General features: G+C 40.8%; 1 protein-coding gene across 1 annotated transcript in view; it reads left to right on the forward strand.

The window, feature by feature from the left end:
- Positions 1-24,000, forward strand: part of LOC140366282 (receptor-type tyrosine-protein phosphatase gamma-like) — a 366,422-nt gene that overhangs the window by 240,482 nt on the left and 101,940 nt on the right. Inside the window, 2 exon segments of the mRNA XM_072452947.1 lie at positions 13,588-13,770; positions 22,030-22,178. Coding sequence (XP_072309048.1) covers positions 13,588-13,770; positions 22,030-22,178 — 332 coding nt within the window.

Raw genomic sequence — 24,000 nt, forward strand, 5'->3', positions numbered from 1 at the left:
TGTTTGTGGTCATATGCATGGAAGATGGAAGTGTTTGTGGTCATATGCATGGAAGATGGAAGTGTTTGTGGTCACATGTATGGAAGATGGAAGTGTTTGTGGTCATATGCATGGAAGATGGAAGTGTTTGTGGTCATATGTATGGAAGATGGAAGTGTTTGTGGTCATATGCATGGAAGATGGAAGTGTTTGTGGTCATATGCATGGAAGATGGAAGTGTTTGTGGTCATATGTATTGAAGTGTAAGATCTGGAAGATGGTGGTCATGTTGGTTTTGATGGCCTGTGCTTACTGGAGCTGAGCTTATATAGCAAGATATCTCACAAAGCTAACTCTTTGGGGCTTTGAGGATTAAAACAATTCTTACGCGCTTGGCTGGTGGCACAGAGGTTATGGGTGTTTCGGCCTCAATCATTTACCCGAATGTCTCTCCGTCTCCTTTCAACTGTCCTGTCAAATGATGGGTAGAAGCTTTGTGAAAACTGTAGGTACCCTGTCAGCTAAACTCAGTTTGGTTTCAACAAAAAATACCCCCGCTCTAAAGGGCTGAGCAAATATTTGTGCCCTGTAGTGCAGTACCGCAGAATGGCCACCAATGAAACTGGCTTCAGGACAGAGGGGGCCGTGCCTGATCAAGTCCATATATCCATGGTATTGCATGGTAGAAGTTATATTTAAACGAATGGCTTGACATGTGATTGGAGTACTTTTACCAACTAAAAAAAATACAGTCCAGTTGTAGTGTAAAAAGTGGTCATACAAATATAAGTAATAACATATTTTGAGAAACTACAACTCAATTAATAGTAATTGTAATAGCTAATTTATCATTTCAAGTTAATGCAGGGCAATCCATTGTGGTATTTTCAAACAATAGACCACAAAAATTAGGAACAAAAAAACAACAACAACAACATTCAAATAATGTCATATTGTCAACATTACATGGTTGTTTCACAGTAGGAAGTGGAACCAAAACCTTTACATAAGACTGTGTATGAAAAGTACTAGGTTAGAGACATGTCTTGCCCAGGGACACAAAACAAATTAATTGGATTCAAGCTGCCAACCTTGTACTTTATGGGCTCCTAAACCAACAGTGCCATGATTTTGCAGACTTCTGAACAATTGCATGCTCATAGATTGGTTTCTTCTTCTTCTTCTTCTTCTTCTTCTTCTTCTTCTTCTTCTTCTTCTTCTTCTTCTTCTTCTTCTTCTTCTTCTTCTTCTTCTTCTTCTTCTTCTTCTTCTTCTTCTTCTTCTTCTTCTTCTTCTTCTTCTTCTTCTTCTTCTTCTTCTTCTTCTTCTTCTTCTTCTTCTTCTTCTTCTTCTTCTTCTTCTTCTTCTGTGGCACTGGAGGATGACTATGTTTTGGATGAAGGTGTGAGTAAGTGTTGGATGAGGTTTGCTGTTGTTTTCTCTCAGGGGGATGGGGAATCAAACACGCTAATTGTAGACATATTCCACTATCCACTCATGATGAAAGTGTGTGATTGGCCGCACTGCGTGTCAGGCTACATCTCCATGGAGATAATGAGGCAGCCATTTTAAGGAACACTGACAGACAGTTAACACAATTAATTGCTGCACAGGGCAGATCACACATTATATTTATTAACAGCCTGATTCCACATGATACATTCATGAATATTAATTGCACTCTGATTAACACTATTCAATTAAAACGGTGAAAGATTGGATTGTGTGTCTCAATTTCCGATTAGCTGAATACATTTGGAATTTAATTTTGGAGTATAGGATAAAGAAAATTATGCATATTTTAATCTTTAGTGCATTACATTTATCACACAACTCAGAACGTGTTAAAGCAATTAGCTCTGAAGACTTCCTGAATTGCTTTTTAATGTGGCTGAAACAATCTGTTATGAATTTCATTTCCTATTAAGTTTTTGTCACTGAATACAAATGTGTTCGCTTATCTGTTACAATTCACCTATGGTTTTTTTTCTTGACTTGTTCCATTTGCAAACTATACTTTTTTTTATACAGTGCAGGTCACATTTCCTGTAAAAAAAAATAAAAAAAATTCAACCAATCCTCTTGTGACATATCAATTCCAGCCATTAGAACAGACTGTTTAACTGTGCACCAAACTGGAAATGCTATGTCCAATATATGGCATTAAACTCATCTATTGCCACAAGGCTAAGTTAAAGATCAGATCTGTGGAGACACTGTAAGAATGTATGTTTAATGCTACAGTATGGATAATTTTAGCTAAAGCAATGACATCTCCTGTAGATATTATTGTAGTGACAGATCCACATGAGTGGCAGTGAGGCCTTTGATTGCGTCGCTCTTTCTAGAGAAGCTCCAGTTCCTCTGAAGCGTTGCTGCAGGGTCCAAACCCTCACATTCTGTATTTAACCTGCTGGCAACAGACTGCTTTTTACTACAGTGTCATACACAGTATGCCTTTATAGAGTTAGGGTGTACTAATGAGTCCTAATGGATTCAGGCCTGTTCTAATGTAGGTAATGGGATGACTGAAGGTAACCTTGTTCATAAAACCTAATGCACCTTCTCAAAAACCCTCTATTATTCAGGGCTGTCTGCTCTCTCCTCCGCTCACATTTGTTTCAGTCTTCCTATCCCCCCAAAAAACTCTTTGGTGACATACCTTAACCTTAAACTATCACATTTTCACAATTGTGTCTTGAAACACATAATCCATGAGAACATTTTATTCTCTTTGTCATTTACACAGACACGATTTTATGTTGCAAAGAAGAAAAGAAAAGAAAAAACAAGCTGGACTGCAATACATTTATATAACAGTGGCTTTTACGTAAGAAGAAAAGCTTTATTTTCCCACATTGGGGAAATTCCAGTGATGCAACACACAATTCAAGAACAGCAAGAGAATAAACTACACAGACTATGTTATTATATGCACTGTGACTGCGGTTGTACAGTACAGTAAGTTTGAAAAACACTCTCAGTAAAAGATCTCGTATAAACAAAAACTCCTATAGACAAAACCTCCCATTTCCCAACAAGGGATGGAGGGGGAAAATAATAAAGATAAAAATAAATAAATAAATACCATTGCATGTGAAATTATATGGACTATGACTGTGCTTATGTACAGTACATTATATGGACTATGGCTGTGCTTATGTACAGTGCATTATATGGACTATGGCTGTGCTTATGTACAGTGCATTATATGGACTATGGCTGTGCTTATGTACAGTACATTATATGGACTATGACTGTGCTTATGTACAGTACATTATATGGACTATGACTGTGCTTTTGTACAGTACATTATATGGACTATGACTGTGCTTATGTACAGTACATTATATGGACTATGACTGTGCTTATGTACAGTACATTATATGGACTATGGCTGTGCTTATGTACAGTGCATTATATGGACTATGGCTGTGCTTATGTACAGTGCATTATATGGACTATGGCTGTGCTTATGTACAGTACATTATATGGACTATGACTGTGCTTTTGTACAGTACATTATATGGACTATGACTGTGCTTATGTACAGTACATTATATGGACTATGACTGTGCTTATGTACAGTACATTATATGGACTATGACTGTGCTCATTATACACAATGATAAGAGTAACTAATGTAGAGAGTAGCTCAGATGTGACTTATGTGATTTCCTTGTCTCTGTATGGACGGGTAAGAGTGTGCAGTGTTAAATGACGTGCACACTCGTCCTCTCACTGGGGGGGCCCAGAGCGGCCCCCCACATGAATGACACGTTCAGCTCGGAGGCGTCCACTCTGTTATTCTGTTCTCTCCTCTCCATTTCACTTGGCGCTCAAATGTCACCCTATTCCAGCCGTGCATCCGCATCACAATGACACCCTCCGCGCTGAGAGGCTTAGGCTCTCAGACTCAAGGCCCCGGTGTCAGCTCAGGCCAGACATGAACATTGATCCACACCAAATGTCAGAGATCTTCAGTGTGACTTCTTCATTCTGACTGATATTTGAGATAACAGACTCAACCAAATCCCCAGGTTTTTATTGCGGGTGTTTGTATTGAAAGAGATATAATTCTAATGTGCCGTTAACCAAAAAGGAACTGGGATCAAGCAAAAAATTGACATTGTTTTGAAAAAGCAATAAAAAACCACAAACCTATGTAGAAAGTTATATTAAATGTATTTCATTTTTATTTTTATTGAGATTAAATATGAGATAATGCAGAAATTCTGTTCATTCTGACGTAAAAGTTTTTAAAAGCCAACATTTGTCAGGTCTATAGAAAAAAAATGTAATTCCTTTTTTAGTTTATTGGTTATTTCTGTAGTAGTGATGGGTGAAGTGATACTGACAAAGTATCAGAAATGATTGAATCTCGTGCAAAAAAAAACATTGATACCAAAAATGAGTTCAAGAATTGTTTTTTCAAACTGTAATTCATTTTTTAAATCCGTGTTTATATATCTTTGTTGATCTGCAGGATCTCCTGTATCTTAGTTTGAGAGCAGTTCAAGTGGAGCTCGAATCGTCTGAATTCAAAGCGCATCGGTATCAGTATCAATATTACAGTACTTGCTGTAGTACATTCCTTACTCTTCATCTGAAACAAAAAATTGCTCTCTTGAACCCAAGTTTGGCTTTACTTACAGGCAACTTTCAGATTATTTCACTCTATTATGGCAGGAATACTGTATTTTCCGCACTATAAGGCGCACTGGATTATAAGGCGCACTGTCAATGAATGGTCTAATTTTCCATAATTTTTCATATATAAGGTGCATTAAGCGAAACAAAACAAGTACCACACAAAATTGCTTCGCGGTCAGTAAGCACAACCAGAATTCATCCATATATAAGGTTGGATTATAAGAAGCACTGTCGTTTTTTGAGAAAATTAAAGGCTTTTAAGTGTGAAAAATACCAGATATATTTCACCAGACTTTTTTTTTTACAATAAAACATTCTTTTACAGCTATTTCTTTCTCCAAAAAGAGATTTCAAGAAGTAAAGTCGCACTCGTTTGAACATTGCTGTCATTACGTGTGTGCCAAAGCCGGGAGCCGGGTCCAGCCTCAGATGTTGTGCCCAGAGCGTGTCCAGGTAAACAGAGAGCGGTGGAGAGCTCCTGCTGCTCCGGTGAGGGCGCATTGTCAGTAAGTCTCAGGGGGAAGCGCCCGCTCCTTGTCTCCGTCAATTATTTACTTTGTTAATACACCTGGATGTCTCTTTTGACCTTTGAGAGAGTTTGAGGCTTTTCAATCAATTAAGAGGAATTTCTGAGGCAGCTGCCGTACCGTCGACCTCACCCACTCCTCACTCACAAGCCCGCCGATGCTCCAATTTACAGCATAAACAACTGAAACTATGGCAGAGAAGGAGCCGCCATAAGACTGCAATTATGGAATATGAGTCTCCAAAGACAAATGCTATTTTTTGCACAAAGGCAAACACACCTTGGGGAGAAATTTGCAGCCAGGAAAAATCTGACAAACTTGAGAATAACAATCAAATCAAGGCGCGGCTAATGAGCTGGAGGACAAGCGTTGCAACAGAGAGGAAGGGCTTTCAAGGCAACTCTAGCTCTGTCCAGGAAAAAAAGAAAGTGGAATAGGCTTTTGCCATATGTCCATCGCCTGCAATTATGCGCTCACGTCAGAAAAGGTCTCTTCAAGCGTGGAAATAATGAGAATCGCCACGAGCCGGCCGCTGTTTCCGTCTTCATTTGGCACCGGAGATGGTTTTCCTCTGCTTGCGATCCCATCAGGATTAACGTGGAAGTGGCAGGAATCAATGCAGCCGGGAGTTGGCCCGGATTTGAGCCGCCGTCCGTCCAGCGAGGCCAGTATTAGCCGTAATCTCTGCCCCGACTCTCCACGGCGGCCAGAGCGGTCAGAGCCTCACCTGGAGAGGAGGGACAGCCAGGTCAGCGGCAGGAGAAAGCCACTGATACGACACTGTGCATGAGGCGCACGACGAGGCGCTGGTGGTGAACGGTCATTTTAGGTCAACACGGAAGTACTGGGCTTTACATAGTACTTAAATAGTTACCGGAACTCTCTTGTGTCTGCAATGACTGGATGAAAGACGAAATGTTGATTTGATGAGCTCAGATGGTGGGTGGGGCCTGTGTGACTATGGGATGTTTACTGTTTTTGGAAGAAGTAGAAGTAGCAGTAAAACATGAATTGACCAATGAAATCCCCAATTTTTAACCGTGTCATTATTTGTTTGTAACATTAATATTTTAAAGTTATTTCTACTGACAATAATCACATTGTTGGGGTGAATTATGGCATTGTTTATTTCACTTTTGTTTATTTGCACTGACAGAGATGATGTTTTGTTTTATGTGGATAAGCCCAGTAATTACAGATATTTTACCATCAATCTGGTCGACAAATCTGCAATATGACAGCCAAACAGCAAATTCTAACATAGAATTCAGACCTGCCTCCAGTTCGATTTGAATCTTGAGGGATTCTAAGATGTCGTGTCACGTGAACGCGACCTATACAGTCCCTCGTGTTCCTGTTACTCTACGCCGCACGTTCACTGTGGGCTGTGCCAATAAAAAGCCTCAAAACACATCCCCGAAGACCTCATTTGCTTCATTTTCTATCAAAAGAGTTGTTTTTCATGACTATCCAACAGCGGAGAGCGGCAGCGGCGTGCGGTGGCGTCTTCAAAATGGCGGCGACAACAAATAAGTCACGTTACGGAAACAGATGAATAGGCTTCGTCATTTATCAGCTCATATACATAAATAATTGTATTATTCGATACTAACTCGATTAGAGGGGAAATTCAAATGTATTCATAATTTCTTATTTCTATTTTCTATGCATGGATGTATATATGAATGTATATATTTAAACCCCTGTAACTACAGTATCCAAATATGCCAAAGTATAGCAGTGTAGCATGTTCATTTGTTGTCCCGAGGCAGGTAACGCAGACAGTTACAAACACAAGGCAACACAGACTTCGAGTTCAAAGTGTTTTTCTGTATCTACAGGGCAGTTTGAGAGTGGCTGTATTGGACATTCTTTTATTGTCGGAGGAAGGCTACTCCAATCATTTGTCCATTTGACTGATGTCAAGGGTGACGAGGTGTGTATTTGTGAGCTTCCAGCTGGGATCCACAGGTCGTCACGGTCCACATCAAACCCTTCTTTGTCATTAAATGTGTTTTCCAGTTTTACCACTAAGCAGAAGAACATGATCTAAGCCACTCTCCGAGGCCCATTATGACAGGACGTGGCGTGGTAAATGTCCTTTATCCGAACCAAAATATTGAATGAACTGTAAAATGGTTTCAGTGATGACAGGATATTGTTGGCGGTGTGCAGAGGGGTGTTCGGCCCGCTCCTCAGCCATTAGCCAGGTGTGAGAGTGAGGTGAGAGCTCTACCACTCAAGCAGGGCTCCATTTTCCAAGCGCTGCACTCTGCACTCTCCATCGCCGCTTTCAGCACAAATTAGCTGTATTAAGTCAGTGACTAATCGCCCCAGTGCATTTGCTGCCCAGCCGTGGCCGTCTGGATCCATAGGTAATGCTAACCCCGCGCAGAACCCAGACCAACTCAATTGATAGCTGCCCCCCCCAGGCAAGGACGGGGATTCAGAGGAGAGGAAGGAGAACAGGATGCCATCTAATTCAATGAAATAGACATTACCCGGCCCTCACAACGCGCCAGGGCATGAGTAATCAGACACAAATTCATTTTAGTGCCCAGGAGCCCGGGATTGCTTTCAATTAAGGCCTGAGTTTAGAGCTATGGGCGTGTGGAACTGTGGAGGTGGGGCTCGCAGACACAACTCGGATCAGGTTTTGTTGACAGGCGAAATGGAAATATGATGCTTCAGGAAGTCAGATGGTCTGTGACATTTATACTTTATTTGATATTGGAGAAGAAATAGCCCGATATAATGCATTTATATTAAGTCAATATGAATGAGTTCTTGTTTGGGTATTCCAGCACAGTTTCTTCTTCATTTTGGCTGCGCTATAAAGCCGGGGTGGAGAGTAACTGAGTAAATTATTTGAGTAAATGTACATTTTTCTGTGTAGATAAAAAATATGCAGTGTTCGAAGCGCTAAGTAATTGTGTTGTTTTTCTTTGACAATGACAATATAATATTGACTCTTCAATCTGGATTCTGTACACGTTCTGGCACTAATAATTGAGTCTAATCCTGGCCATGTAATTGTAATTAGTTACATTGAAAATCGGAGGAGTCACTGAGCTCTGCCACTAACAAACAGCCATAGCACAGAGAATATTATGTAAATGATGGTTTAAAACGACTTGATTCAATTGTAAATGCTTTAATTAATCGTGTTTGTTTTAAAGACTAATATGTATACTTTTACTTACTGTAGTACATGTATTTGTTACTTGAGTACCAAGTATTTCCAGTACTCTTGTCTATGTAATCTCCTCTGCTTTTTTTAGCGCGCAAACAAACAAAACAATACATTTTTGCACTTATTGCATATATTGTGAGAGCTCTTAGACTTTATTGTGCGACTCCATAATGTAATATCACAAGATCACGGTTATGACATTATGGGTTGTTACTTCAGTTTTGACGGTTTAGGGAGAAACTCTATCCAAAGAGAGTGAAAGTGCGTAGGATTTGAGCAGTGGCATTCATGCATTTATTCAGCTCTTCTCCAAACAAACTGCCTGGCCCGACCCCCGCCGACGCCCAGCCTTTGTTTATCTCTAAATAAAGTCCTCTGGAGGCTGCATCTTCTCAAGTTGTTCCTAGATTTGATTTCCAGACTAAATAGAATTGGATTTGAAAACAACGTCATGTTTGTAAGCACTTCCAGCTCTAGTGGAACGCAGGAGCCGGGGCCCCGAGGGTCCGCACGTCTCTATCTACACATCAGCAGCGCAATGGCTGTTATTGAGGCATAACCAAGAGTAATGATGGTCTCTGTGGAGGTGTGGCTCTGTGGAGGCGTGGCTCTGCTGCGTGACTGGCAGATTGAGCCCGTGAAATACTAGAACATCATAAGGCGTTCACATAATCAATAGACCCAGATATTAATCCATACTTGACCAGAAACTGAACTCGATTCTTATTTGAGAATGTATCGCTACTACACGATCTTGGTGAGCTCATGGTGACGTTTACCGTATTTTTTTCATGGTTTTGGCCGAGGTGCGACTTATATGTGATATTATTCATTATTTTCACACTGACAACCACAAGAGGGCGCTCTAGGCTCTAAGCGACACAGAAGAAGAATCTGCACTTCCTCTACCACCGGAGTTTGTGGAGTTGTTTAGAAGTGACACAGAGGAAGAAGAATTCAATGGATTTAGTGATTTGGGGTAAAACTGATGCTTTGGTAAACTTGTTAGCATGTTCTTTATGCTATAGTTATCTGAATAACTGTTAATATGTTACGTTAACATACCAAACACTTACCACAGTTTGTTGTCGTTAGCATACGTACACCTATTCACCATGTTCTCTAATCTGTTATTATTTTAAACTGCATTTCAAGATGAAATGTCTGTTCTTGGTCCTGGATTTTATCAAATAAATTTCCCTTAAAAATGCAACTTATACTCCAGTGCGACTTATATCTGTTTTTTTCTTCTCTATTATGCCTTTTTTGGCTGGTGCGACTTATACTCAGTTGCAACTTATAGTCCGGAAAATACGGTAATCAATTCTGTGCTGAAAATGTTAATGTATTGTTTAAAATGGTGATAGCAGTAGACAGTAGGATACAAGAGTTCACTATAACCTACAATAAGCCCCAAAATGTTTTATCGCGGCATCAACGTTTGTACAAAGTTTTTTCCTTAGCATCAAAATCAATTTTTCAGGATCGTGACAAAGGCAGTGTAAAATGTAATAAAATAAATAAATACATTATCAGCAACAATGTCACATCATTTTTAGTGGCCTCAATAACAGCAGCAGGTACTTTTCTAAAATCATCCAGGTATTTTATCTATGATTATAGTATTTATTTGAAAATTAGGCTTCAAATTAGCCTGAGTTTGGGAGAAAAAAAGAAAGCAGCAGTTCTTACAGTGAGTGCAAGCGTATTCTTCCCGACACTGTCTACACTCTGTAATGCACCAAGAATATTGACATTTTATCTGGAAAAACTTGTATCACCGCCATTGTAGGTGCATAGTATTTCACCCTAGAGAGACTGTTTAGCAAGCTTTATTATGTGGGTTATTTGGCGCTCAGACCCCGGCGGAAGACATTGCGATCATGGGCACTCCATAATCTATTTGTATTAGACGTCCTCCCCCCCGGGCCTGGAGACTGGTGGTGGTAGATATGGTGAGAGGGTAGATGATTAGGATAAGAGGGATGCAGAGGAGGAGGAGGGGAGGTGGTGGGTCGCAGTACGGCCTGATGCGGCCGAGCCAACTGGGTGAGGGTTAATATCGGGCCGGCTGTGCGCTGATTGGGAGCAGAGGTGCGACTTGCCACGGGGAGGAGTAACTTGGCTGCGTTGATTGAAGATGGGGAGCAGGTGTGAGGGGCGATGTCCCGGGAATCCCCTGTCCTTAGACCCTCCTTCTGTCCTTAGACCCTCTTTCTGTCCTTAGACCCTCCTTCTGTCCTTAGACCCTCCTTCTGTCCTTAGACCCTCTTTCTGTCCTTAGACCCTCCTTGTGTCCTTAGACCCTCCTTCTGTCCTTAGACCCTCCTTCTGTCCTTAGACCCTCCTTCTGTCCTTAGACCCTCTTTCTGTCCTTAGACCCTCTTTCTGTCCTTAGACCCTCCTTCTGTCCTTAGACCCTCTTTCTGTCCTTAGACCCTCCTTCTGTCCTTAGACCCTCTTTCTGTCCTTAGACCCTCCTTCTGTCCTTAGACCCTCTTTCTGTCCTTAGACTCTCCTTCTGTCCTTAGACCCTCCTTCTCGGCCAGGAAAAACTACAAAAACCTCCATGGGAAAAAGTAGAAACCTGGAGGAGTTCCGCGGTGAAGGAAAGATCTGAGCTCTCACAGACGGACAGGGCGGACTGGGTGCGTTGGTTGAGCTGGAGAGCAGGTGGCCTTGACGTACATTGGTGGAGTTAGGTCTTCCAGGCTTCATTAGTGCAAAATATTGGTGAAACTGTATTTTTGGTAGTACTTTCCTCACATCTAAAGAGCGTTGGCCTTCTTCGCTCTAAACATTCTAACGTTCTAAATGACTGTGGCGACGTCCCCTTATTTTCTTCAACTGTGGCCAAGCGAGCGCAGGTGAGGAGGGATTTCATTTCTCTTTCGCGTCGCTATTCCTGGATCTCTCTGTGTTTAAATGCCAATAGCAGAAATGCCTTTGAGGGAAGGAAGGTATTCTCAAAGTATTTGCATTTCATTATCTCCCTCAAACTGATAATGGCTCTGCAAAGTCTGTCTCCCGGTGACTCACGGCGGCGCACAGGCTCAGCGGGGGAAGCTGGCTGCTGCCGGAAATAAAATATTAACAAAATGAGTAAATGGTTCACGTAAGCACAATGAACCTAATGTCTACAACTGCTAATTATATTTGATGAGTGGCACTGGTGAGATCCTCAAACAATAAAGTGCATCTCATCTATCACTACTTTCAGAAGTGACAATCAGAGTGATGGTAAAATACACTTATTGGTGCCATTAACTAAGTGGCAAGAAGTATTTCTATTCTGCCTTGATTGAGACGCATTTCATTGAACAAACCTGGTTGGTCGGCCTACTCAGATTATAACTGGATTTCTCGGGGTAGCTGGATAACACGATCATATTACTGATTACTACAGCGTGTATACAACATACTCCAATGCGAAGAGTATGCTATGGTTTCCCAAAGTGACATTTCAACACTGTAATCTTTAATTATAAGGAAAGTAAATTTGGTGGAATAGCATATGCCGTATTTTCTGGACTATAAGTCGCACCTTTTTTCATAGTTTTGGCCGGGGTGTGACTTATACTTATATTTATACTTATGTACTTGTACTTATACTTCGGACCGACTTATATGTGATATTATTTGTTATTTTTAAGATAAGAAAAGATAAGATAAGCCTTTATTTGTCCCACAATGGGGAAATTCTAGGGTTGCAACACAAAGTAGGTACAGAAGTAAATAGTAAAAAACAGATAACTTATAAAAAACCTCTTGAACTATATAATAATAACAATAGTAACACTCCAGTGCGACTAATATATGTTTTTTCTTCTCTATTATGCATTTTTTGGCTGGTGCGACTTATACTCCGGAAAATACAGTGAACATTTTTGAATATACATACATTGTTCCTTTCTAAATCATTCATCCTTATTTGACATGTTTTGCCATTTGCTAGTATTACAGGATGCAGTTTTATGTATTTAAAGAGACAGTGTATCATATCCTGAACATGCAATGGCAGAATGAGCCCTTTGGGTACTTTCCATCTCGAGTCCCTCCATCTCGAGTCCCTGGCAGGTACAAGAAACAACATTCACACATTCAAACGACAACATTAGAGTTAAAAAAAACACACTTACAGACCTGGTTTCTCTTAAGCCGATGTCTCTGAGAGCAGCTGGGACGCTTTTGACTGACAGCACCTGTGACCGAAGGCTGTGCGTCTCCACAGACTCTGCTTATTCGTCCCGGATTTGAATGTAATAAACTCATTCAGAGGTGGCACAGAAAGACCCTGCAAACATTTATAAAGCTCATTTGTTTTTGTTAGTTTCATTTTCAATACTTAAATTATAGCTATATTGATTAAAATAAATACTGTATTTTCCGGACTATAAGTTGCACCTTTTTTCATAGTTTTGGCCGAGGTGCGACTTATACTTATATTTATACTTATATACTTATACTCCGGAGCGACTTATATGTGATATTATTTGTTATTTTCACACTTGCCACCGCATTTCATACTCCAGTGCAACTTATATATCTTTTTTTCTTCTCTATTATGTATTTTTTGACTGGTACTCTGGAAAATACGGTATTTCTATCTCATATTTTTAAAGCTTTTTGTTCAATTCAGCTGTTTTTCAAGAGAGCTAGGTTTGCCATGGATCCATTTGTAACAGAATAACCAATGTGTGAATGTGTCATACAGTAAAGTAACAGGAGTCAAGTTCATTTTGCAGTTTGGGTGTCTGCTGCAGGTGTAGTTTGAGAACCACTGTACTTTAGAGGACAGACTTTCTCTTCCCGGAGATCCTTGTGTCTCAGTTAAGTTGCTTTGTGGCTCCGTTGCCTTCTCAACTGCACTGAATCCGTCCGGACAAAGTTAAAAACCGCAGCGTAGCGTATAGAAGCCAATATACTCGGCGACAACACAGCGCTGACTCGTGGTTTATGATGCAGCAGAAGGCGGCCGGGACGAGCCGCCGCGTCACCGTAATGACATTTGAAATCTCTATTTGCCACATGAATGGAAGTGCTTGGCTGCGGCCGGGCCCCGTGCTGTTTATTCCGCGAGTGCGCTTTAATTGGAATTCCGATGACTTGGCACAGTTCGCCGTCAGCCGGTTTGCGAAGAAGACACACGAGATGGTTTCGAAATGTCAGCGGGCGCCCGTGACCTCCCGCGCACTTCTGACCGTTTGTTATGTGTTGTTGTTGTGGTGTTTGCAGGCGTGTACGGGCCGGACGAAGGGTGGGCCGGGGCGTACCCAGAATGCAGAGAGAGGAACCAGTCGCCGATCAACATCGTGGATCAGGAGGCCAAAGTGTCCGTGGAGTATCAGGAGCTGACGCTGGAGGGCTTCAGTGCTGAGTCGTCCAACAAGACGTCCATGAAGAACACAGGGAAAACAGGTACACAAACCATGCATGACTTATTTATTTATGTTTAAATTAAATATGCGGAATGTTTAGTAAAAGACCAAACTCGACTTATTTTGTTGGCTCACTCCTGGAAGAATGAGAGATTACAACAAACTAATGTCCAACACAACACCGTTTGCAAATAGGTTTTTAGAACTACTATTCAAAAAGTTAAAATTTTATATTATTGAAAAAAACATTGGAAATTGTTCAATATATATTGGCAATATATATGTATCTATTTTATTATTATTATTTTATAACATATTTGTCATTCATAAATATTTGAATTAATAAAAATAGATTTGAAAAAAGTCATTCTTATTTTCCTAACCAGAGTTACAGGGACCAAGCACTTACCAGGGAATACTTGGAATAGATTCAGATTTTAAAAGATGGTGAGAAATAAATATTTGATTTTGTTCTAATACATTTTATATTGTCAAGAATCAATATGGAAAATTTTGGACATCGATATCGTTCAAAAACATTAAGTAAAAATGGACAATATTCTGCTTAAATAGCCCTGTTCCCTGGTTAAAAGAGTGTTTAGGCCGTACACGAGATGAAACATTTTAGGGACCATCAAGGCAGCAGCAGAAGGGTTTAAACAGGTAACGAAAAGAAGGAGTTTTACAAACACATATTCATATCTTCCCTGTGGAGTGGAACAATTTTGACCAAATATATAATATAAGTGCGATTTTTGTACTGCTAAACTACTACAAGAATCCCATGCATTTCAGCACATGTTTATTGAGGTCTAAACTACAGCTTCAGCATATATAATAAGACAGAGTATTTTGTTGCTCTCAGAGAGGACTTAAACTATCGCCCACCGTTCAAACTGCCATTCCATTTACCTTACATTTCACCCCCTGAAATCTCTGTACAATTCTCCGCACCATTCTCCGTACGGTGTTCAAAGCCCAGCCGGTGGCACCCTTGTCAGGTTGTGTTTGCGGCTCGGCGGGCACGGTGAATATGAGCCAAGCCTAATGGCAGTATTGGCAGGTGTCTGTGTGTCAGGCGTCCGTTACATCATCGTGAGTCACCAAGATCAGACAGAGCGCACGCGGTCTTTAGCGAGGCGGCTGCTTGGGCATGAGCGGCGCCCGGGCAGGTGACTGGGCTGTCGGCCACCTGCATTCAGCTCTCCTGGCTTCTCCGACGCCTCTTTGTCACCAACAGGTATTTTTCACAATTTGAGCTTGTCACTAAGATGGATGATGCTTTCTGCGCCCGGGAAAAGCCGGTTGAAAGGCGAGCGAGGGGCAGGCCACAGGTGGTTAGCGTCAGCCCTGACAGACTCTGGATGTTCCCACAGTGCGGTAGTGTGGTTACCAGGGGTGATTTACATGTGATAAAACTCTTACCGGTAGTTGGAGAGTTTTTTTTAAGACACACAGATCCAGGGTGAAGCTGAGTGCACCCGAGTAGTCCCTGCACCATGTCAGGAGCTTGCCACCCCGAGTTCAGAAGACGAGATGCAAACGACTGGAATTTTACAAAATAAATACATAAATAGACCCTTTAAAATGTTGTAATCAGAATGTTCAAAATTCTGGAATGGAGCCAATTGGAAGCAAATTATTATAAATGATTAATTTACAAGTTCACATCAGCATCAAAATGTGAATGGTTTTAAATTGAGATGCACCGATATCGGCCCGGTATCGGTATCGTGTCAGCTGACCTGGCTCACGCCAGATTGATCTGTGTCTCACTCTGAAATGAGTTCTTCACATGAATCAATCTGGAAAGTCTCTCGCCGAAAGCCGTTGGGACGTTAAAAAAAAGTGTTACAACAGTGGAAGCAGAAAAATCAAATTTGTGCTAAATCCGGTGTTAAGAAAAGCACAGTCCTCTTTCTGTCCACAAATGTACAAAGTGCCTCTGTGTGCACGTTTTAGAGAAAGAAAATTGTCCGTATTTCTCCTTAAAATAGGCTGACTAGGTTAGTTTTGGTGAGTGTTTTGATTTGGGTTGTTTTGACGTCCACCCAAATCACAATGCTGCTCTGTGATTGGTTCCACTCCTGATCCTAAATGCCGTGTGATTGGCCCGTTTAACCATTGGTGCAGACTACAAACAAATCAGCAGGAGCCGAACAAGATGGATTCTCAAGATGGAGTTTGTGAAATCACAATATTCGTGAGAATGTATCCTGCTGGTAAGGTCAGCTGTCAACCAAAAGCACCGATATCAGTTCACCAATGTTACACTCTGGTAATGAAAGAGTTAACTCTGCCGTCCCTTCACAGAAACAGGAAATAAACAGCAGCTTTGTTCTAACAGAACAGACTGTAAACTTTAATCTAGTCTTTATTCTGAGGCAATGACAAAGTTACAGACTTTTAAAAGCTCTAGAAATAAAATAAATGTGCAACAAATTCACTTGCGACCCGCAATAAACACAGTGTTTTTTATAGTTTTTTAGTTTTCCTCCTAAATGATCAGTTTAGACATGTTTACTCCAACTAACTTTAGTGTGAGGTTTTAAGAAGGAGAAGAGAGAAAGCTGAGCGTGTGATCAGACACAGAGGCTGTTACAGGAGGAGCTCTAAAGAATAATCATATTGTAGTTTAGTGCCTAATTATTTAAAAATAGTGCCTAATAAATGATAGCTCTATCAAACACTTGTTGTTTTTTCTATCTGAAGGATTTTGTTGCCACAAAAATGTATTTGAACTTCATAAAAAGTATAATTTGTGGTAAAATATGTAATAGACCTCTAAATAAATGTCTCTAGATAAATAATAATAATTGATAAATAATTTCATACTAAATAAACAAAATGCAATTGTAATTGTTTTAAAACCGAGCTCTATCACTCACGAATCTGAGTTTAGTTGTCAACAGCATCATCACTTTATTGTGATGTTCCACTTCACTCTTGCCTCCAGTTGCCTCATTTCACAATTTAGAATGTTTTTTAAAATAATGTCTTTAAAATACTAAAGGGTCTATATAATTGTATGTATACTTTATACGTGTATTAGTAATATATTTATAACATAGCACTGCGGACCACCAGAGAAAATGAATTCTACACGGACTAAAAAGCCCTTTTCGGGACGCCCAGGGAATCTGTGCATTGTTGACTATTGACTGAACAAACAGAGCGGGTCGCTTAGATGTGACACTTGACATGACTATTTAGTTTTGGCAGACTTAGAAATGTGGGGGCCTAAGGCGAAATTTAATTGTTTTTGATTCACTGTTTGTTCTGCATTTATTTTTACCAGTGGCCCTGATCCACCTCCCAAACCTGGCTCACCGCTCGCTCCCTGCGCCCAGAGAAAACAGAAAAAGGAAGTCACAACCTGTAGGAGCCCTCATTAAAGTAACGTGTGTGCAGGTCTCTAAAGCAGTTCTGTTACGCATCAGCCCTCAATAATTGTAGTGGGTAAAGCAGCCGCACTTCTATTGATATGGCGTATACTTCCATAACTCACTCCTCTTTGCCTTGCTCTTTTAAATGAATCCACTTTGTTAATTCCACAAGTTTATGAAGCACAAATGCTTTATAAGTGTTGCATAGGAAGCTGCGTGCTCGGTGTATGGTTTGTACACGCACGTGCCTTTACTCTCTCCACACTCAGAAGATTATATCTGAAGAATAATTTGGGGGTTTGCTACATAGAATCTCGTTGATCTGCCGTCCGGGTTTGATGCGTTGTAAATGTGAGGACTGTACCCTGCTCATTGGACAGTCTTACATAAGTACTATTTTGGACTATTCAATTCTAATACCAGCGGACGGATGAAATATACTTGACATCCAGATAGTGCTTTTTCCAGACTATAAGTTGCAAATTTTTTAAAATTGTTTGGCCTTGGTGCGACTTATACTCCAGAGTGACTTATATGTGATATGATTTGTTCTTTTCACACTGGCAACAACATTTCACATGTTGATTATTTTCACACTGACAAACGCAAGATTGCGCTCTAGACTCTAAGCGATGCAGAAGAAGAATCTGCACTTCCTCTACCTCCAGAGTTTGTGGAGTTGTTTAGAAGTGACACAGAGGAAGAAGAAGTCAATGGATTTAGTGATTTGGGGTAAAACTGATGCTTTGGTAAACTTGTTAGCATGTTCTTTATGCTATAGTTATCTGAATAACTGTTCATATGTTACGTTAACATACCAGACACTTACCACAGTTCTGTCTGTGCGTCATGTAGCTGAAGGTGTTAGCGTTAGCATACGTACACCTATTATTTTAAATTAAATTAAGATAAGATAAGATAAGATATTCCTTTATTGTCCCACATGGGGAAATTTCAAGATTAAATGTCTGTTCTTGGTCCTGGATTTTATCCAAAAAAAATTTCCCCAAAAATCCGACTTATACTCCAGTGAGACTTATATATGTTTTTTTCTTCTTTATTATGTTTTTTTTTTTGACTGGTGCGACTTATAGACCGAAAAATGCGATACACTGTCATCATTTACTGTGACACCGAGAAAATAACAAGTGTCTCGGGGCTTCGTGCCAATGACGGTTGGGAAGGGCATCTGATCGTGGGTCCCCTTCCAGCCAGGGAGCTCATGGCAACGGTAAATCCGCCACTGGGTTTCGGAGACCCGAGTTGAACTAGCGGAGCAACAGCCGGGTGCTATAATGAGCAGCTGCGCCACCAAACGCCATCTGAGGAGCCCCTTATTCACGACGACCAGAGTTTCCACCTTAAAGTTCGATTCCATTCAGCTGCGGGAGGAGAGCGTCCCCGCGCTGGCATCGCAGTGACACAGGCCATGTCTCCAGTCAGAGGTCGCAAAGGTTAATCGAATCGGGTCAAACGGAACTGTCACATCCAGAATGCAGCGGGGCCGTTCCAGTGCGCCACGTCCTGTCAGCCGTCCGCGCATCAGCTCTGTCACTGTCATAACACCGGCAATGACACCCGCATTACCATGGCGACAGCACTGACACACTTCATCCACATGTTATTGGAATAATAGAATATAGCAATGGCTGTGGATGTAAAAGGGTGTTTTCTCGTGCTCTTCGGTGAACTTTGAACCCGTTTCAGCAAAATGCAAACAAAAACATGATGAGGTGTTGTTTTGTATCAGTCTCTGTTGTAAATTAATTTGTCTTATTGTGGTTATTTATAGGTTGTGTTCATTCTACCAACTGAAAACTGAGCTGAAGTCTGGCTTTTTATCTGTCAAAATGTAGTATTTAATTACGAGACCCATCCACATGAAATAAACTTGTAGAAAGTTCAACGTATTCTCTGTCAGCATAAACAAGCAAAACGGAAATTATTCAGAAAGTGGTACCTTTATTCAACCCCTAAAAGCATGATTATTGTCAGTTGAATGAACATGAATTATTATTATGACAAGTTTATGGAACCGACCCATAACAAATATTGATAAAGTTAAATATTTTTGTATCAAAAGTTTGGATATTTCTTCAAAAACTGTGAATCTCCCATGTCAATAGAATGCCTCTTTCACTATGATGTCATTTTGGTGATTTTGACCTGCTCCAGGGTTTTAAACAAAGCTGTTTTTGAAATTTCTCTTCCTCTTTACCGTATTTTACAGACTATAAGTCGCACCTTTTTTCATAGTTATGTGATAGTATTCGTTATTTTCACACTGACAACCACAAGAGGGCGCTCTAGGCTCTAAGCGACGCAGAAGAAGAATCTGCACTTCCTCTACCTCCAGAGTTTGGTGAGTTGTTCAGAAGTGACACAGAGGACGAAGAATTCAATGGATTTAGTGATTTAGTGATACATTTTCCCAAAAAATGCAACTTATACACCAGCGCGACTTATATATATATTTTTCTTCTCTATTATGCATTTTTTGGCTGGTGCGACTTATACTCCAGTGCGACTTATAGTCCGGAAAATACGGTGTTATTTATTGAGAAATGGTTTCTGTCCCTTGATTTGTCTTCACTTCACACATCAGGAGATTTAACATATTCCAAGTTGTTATTTACCAGAATCAGACTTATCACAAGCACATTCGAGTTGAACTTTATATCAAATTGGATGAACACCACAAAGTGCAAACGCAACACTCTTAAACCACATTTATCTTCACTGACCGTGTATCGCCAGCTGGAACTGAGCAACTGTCAGTCAGAACACAAGACAAAACAGATCATGACATTTCGGAACCTCCACGTACCTCCCGCGCGCTGCTGACAAAGCCCTCCACCTGCACAGTTAGCGGCGCAGCTAACGGCGGCGGCGTGCGCGGAGCATGCAAGAATGCTATCCAAACAACAGCTGTGAAACAAAATGGCGCGCAGCTTCTGTTGCTCGCTCACTACATAATACATGGATAACAAGACAAATGTCCCCCACGCTCGTCATGAATAATGCATTTTTGCGTGCGTGTCTTCGGAAACAACAGTTGTGTGGCGACATTACCTTCCCCGAGTAGCTGATCACTGCTGCCACGGAGTTGTCACAAGTGCTGGAGCATGCAAGGTTTCCTTTATATGACATAGTTGCTAACAGTCTTCGTGTGCGTGAGAGTCATCCTAATTTCTATATGCCGTGACTGGAGTAGCAAAGAAAGAAAAAAGCGTTCCAAAGAGTCTTGTTCAGGTAAATAAATACATCCGCATACATAATAGTGTCTCAATAACAGATATTTCCACTAAAATAGCCTTGTATCGTTCAGAACAAAACTACCCTCGCCTCAATTGAATAGCATTATAGTTTGCAGGTTGCTACTACAGAAGTCTGTCATGTTTCGCAGTGGGTGACTTTGGTTTCGTCCTCAGCCAATCACATTTACAGCCAAAAAAACAAAGGCCTAAGTCATCTTTTTGACGTAGGTGTTTGTGCGTATTTGGCTGCCAGTCTCAAAGTAAAATATCTGCTTTTATTTGTCAGGTAAGGTTATTTCAGATTAGGTCAACCTTCTGTGCTCTAAACATAGATTTAGTATATTATTTGAATTTTGACTTTTTTTCATCAAAAGTTTATGTTGAAGTAAAGGTATAGGTATGACTTTCACAGTAAAGCGTGACTGTGGATATCACTATATGTTTTTTATAAGCAATAGCCAATATACATTTTAATTCAATTTATCATAAATGTAAATCATTTTTAGACGTATCAATGTATATATATTTTATATATACATTGATACGTCTAAACGTATATAAGTTTTCTTGTCAGGATCAGAACCAACTTTTCCCAGTGAGGCAAAAAAAAAATATATATATATAATTTATATTTAGAGAAACAATAGAACTCGAGCGTAAAACCGTCTAACTCACGGCCAGTTCAGCGCACAAACCGCCTAAGAAGTCATTTCCCCCCCTGTTATACAACATACGTGTATGTTTTTAACTCTAATAGAACTCACCAAGACAGTAGTACAAAAAACAGTTTAACCACCATTAGCATCGTTATGCTACGATGCTAACGAAATGGATCATGCGTTTCTGTCATTGGTTGATCCACCACTGTCTTTGTAATGTATAGGACAATCATGGCTGACCCGATGGTTGATATATCCAACATACATTTACTCCCAAGCACTGTCTTCCTGCCACCTACACATACACTCGAAAGAAAATAATTATAGCAGTGATATTGTCTGAATCAGTGTTGAAATCTGCAGCATCGATATGTATGTAATGAGTTACATTGTGATCGTAAAACATATTGCGTCGCCAGATTCTTCCCACTGCCCTTGCCACTCTCGAACAACTTTATATCGGCGGCGAAACTATGACTTTAAATCCGGGTGACTTTCCAAATTGAACTCATTCCCGTAGAACAAAGTGGGGGCTTTTCTGATCTTTCTTGGAAAATTGGCCCGAAAAGTGGCTGTATGAACCCGGTCATACTTGAGTGGTTATGTTGTGCCTATAAATAGCAGGAGTGAAGCGAGGGGGCACGAGGTGGTGACACGGGTTAATGGAACACTGCAACGCTTTCAACATTTTCCATTTGTCTATGTTCTGTAATAGGGCCTTTTTTTCTCTTTAATTTGGACTACATTTAGTGTAAGGACAATGCGTACTGGATATGAGGTCATTTCCCCGCTCTTCTGTTCCCTCTTGAGTCCAAACCAAAAACAGACCATGCTTCTAAGTGCTTCCTTTACCTGAGTATGCTGTGTTTTTTGTTATTTTCTTCATTTATCCCTAAACAGACTGATCATTATTATTATTATGCTCCGAAAACTGTTTGTATGATGCTCCGAAATCTGTCTGCTTCATATCTCTTTTCCCCGGCTTCTCTCGTTTCAGTGGCCATTATGTTGAAGGATGATTACTTTGTGCGAGGGGCCGGCCTACCAGGAAGGTTTAAGGCAGAAAAAGTGGAATTTCACTGGGGCCCAATCAATGGATCGGAGGGCTCGGAACACAGCGTGAATGGACATCGGTTCCCTGTGGAGGTAAGAAGCCCGTCTACACGAGGGCAGTCGGGACATAATGAAGGACGCGCGCTGCAGCGTCGGTCAGTGTTGATATGAAGAAGAATGAATGAATGAATACGTGCATAAAATAACATATACATTATTTAAAATCATATATATTACACATATACGTCATAAGGCGCTGGTACAGCTGGCAGCCCGGTGTAAACGCTCTCTCTTCTTTCTCACACTTATTGTGCTTTATCTCCTATATTTTGTAAATATAGTTAGTATATTTTTTCTATTTTACTGTACGATAGGGACACGCGCTGGAATAGTTTTTTAATTCAACTGTTTTTGACTTTTTTCGGCTGGATTTGAGCGTTTTTCGTTGCGTTCGTTGTGTTGTTGTGACGTGAGCTAGCTCCGAGCGAGCCCACCAGCCCCCCCCTCCCCGCGCCCTCCGGCCGCGCTAAAGTACGGCGTGTCGTCGGTACACGTTTATATACACGTTTATATGAAAGAGGAACTTCACGAACGATCGGGACACGCACTGGAATCGCTTTAAATTAACTTGTTTTGACTTTGTTCGGCTGGATTGAGTGTTTTCGTCGTGTCGTTGCGATGTGTTTTGGCTCTGAGTCCCCCGGCTCCGGCCCCGCCCCCCGGCTCCGGCCCCGCCCCGCGTACCGCCCCCCGGCCCCGCCCCCCGTACCGCGTTTCCACAAAGGAGGAACTCATGAAACTGCAGAGAACTGTCGTCTTACCCGGAGATCGTCACGTTATCCCGTCGCAATACTGACCTAACCTAATACTGATGTGCAATTCTGTCGTATGTGCAATTACTGTGAAATTCATGTGCAATCTATGTGCTGTCGTGACACATATTCATGTGCAATTACTGTCGGGATCACATGCAATGGTATTTATTTATTTATTTGTCTATGGGAGTTTTTATTTATTTATAGGAGATATTCTACTGAAAGTGTTTTTTCAGACTTCCTATAAGTGATCTGTTCTTCTGTATCTACCTCTGTATCTACCTGCGTTGCACCAATGAAATTTCCCCATGTGGGACAATAAAGGATTATCTTATCTTATTATATACAATCTCCCCTCAGTCTACAATAGCATCATAAGACTTTGGCATGGCCGACATCAAACCAGTGCTAATGAGGTACTTGGCTGCGCTGAGGTAGAGCTGGACAAACCTCAATAGGCCTTAACGACACAAGCTGTCAGACTAAGCTTCAGTTATAACTCCTCCCCTTTATAGAGTATACCGTAAATACTGCTCAATAACCTTCTCAGATTATTTGTTTCACATCTGGTTAGGATTGCGCTGTTCGGTTTGAGCAGATTTTAGCAACAAACATTTTAGCAACAGATGTACTTTGGATAATTTGAGCAGATTTACAGACTATTTTTTTTGTTTTTTAAAAGAACCCGCACATAGAAGGACACATGCTAAGTCTGTGCTTCTCTCTGACTTTATTTAACAACAGTTTGATTTCTCGGCTTGTTTCGTTTTGACCAATTCAAATATTTTGCCTTTTCTCGACAGCTTTCTGCGAGAACCTGTCCAGATTGATAAATGTGTAGAACTCAATTCAGAGCGACAAACATATCAATCAGGTTGGCTGCTCAAACCATTTACATCAGATTCAGAATAACCTTTGGACTGGACTCGATGTCTGAAACAATGTCCGGGATCTCATCTAGAAAAATGTACATAGAATTGCACGACATAGTAAGACACAAACTTTCATATACCTGCTCTGAATGTCGAGTACTTTTCTGCAGGACAAAGGATGAATACAGTGTGCACGCTCAAACCCTCCCCACCCACTTGTGCGTGATG

This window comes from Eucyclogobius newberryi, unplaced genomic scaffold (assembly GCF_026437365.1).
Source record: "Eucyclogobius newberryi isolate DKJ021-1_F unplaced genomic scaffold, fEucNew1.0.hap1 SCAF_19, whole genome shotgun sequence".
Classification (NCBI taxonomy): Eukaryota; Metazoa; Chordata; class Actinopteri; order Gobiiformes; family Gobiidae; genus Eucyclogobius; species Eucyclogobius newberryi.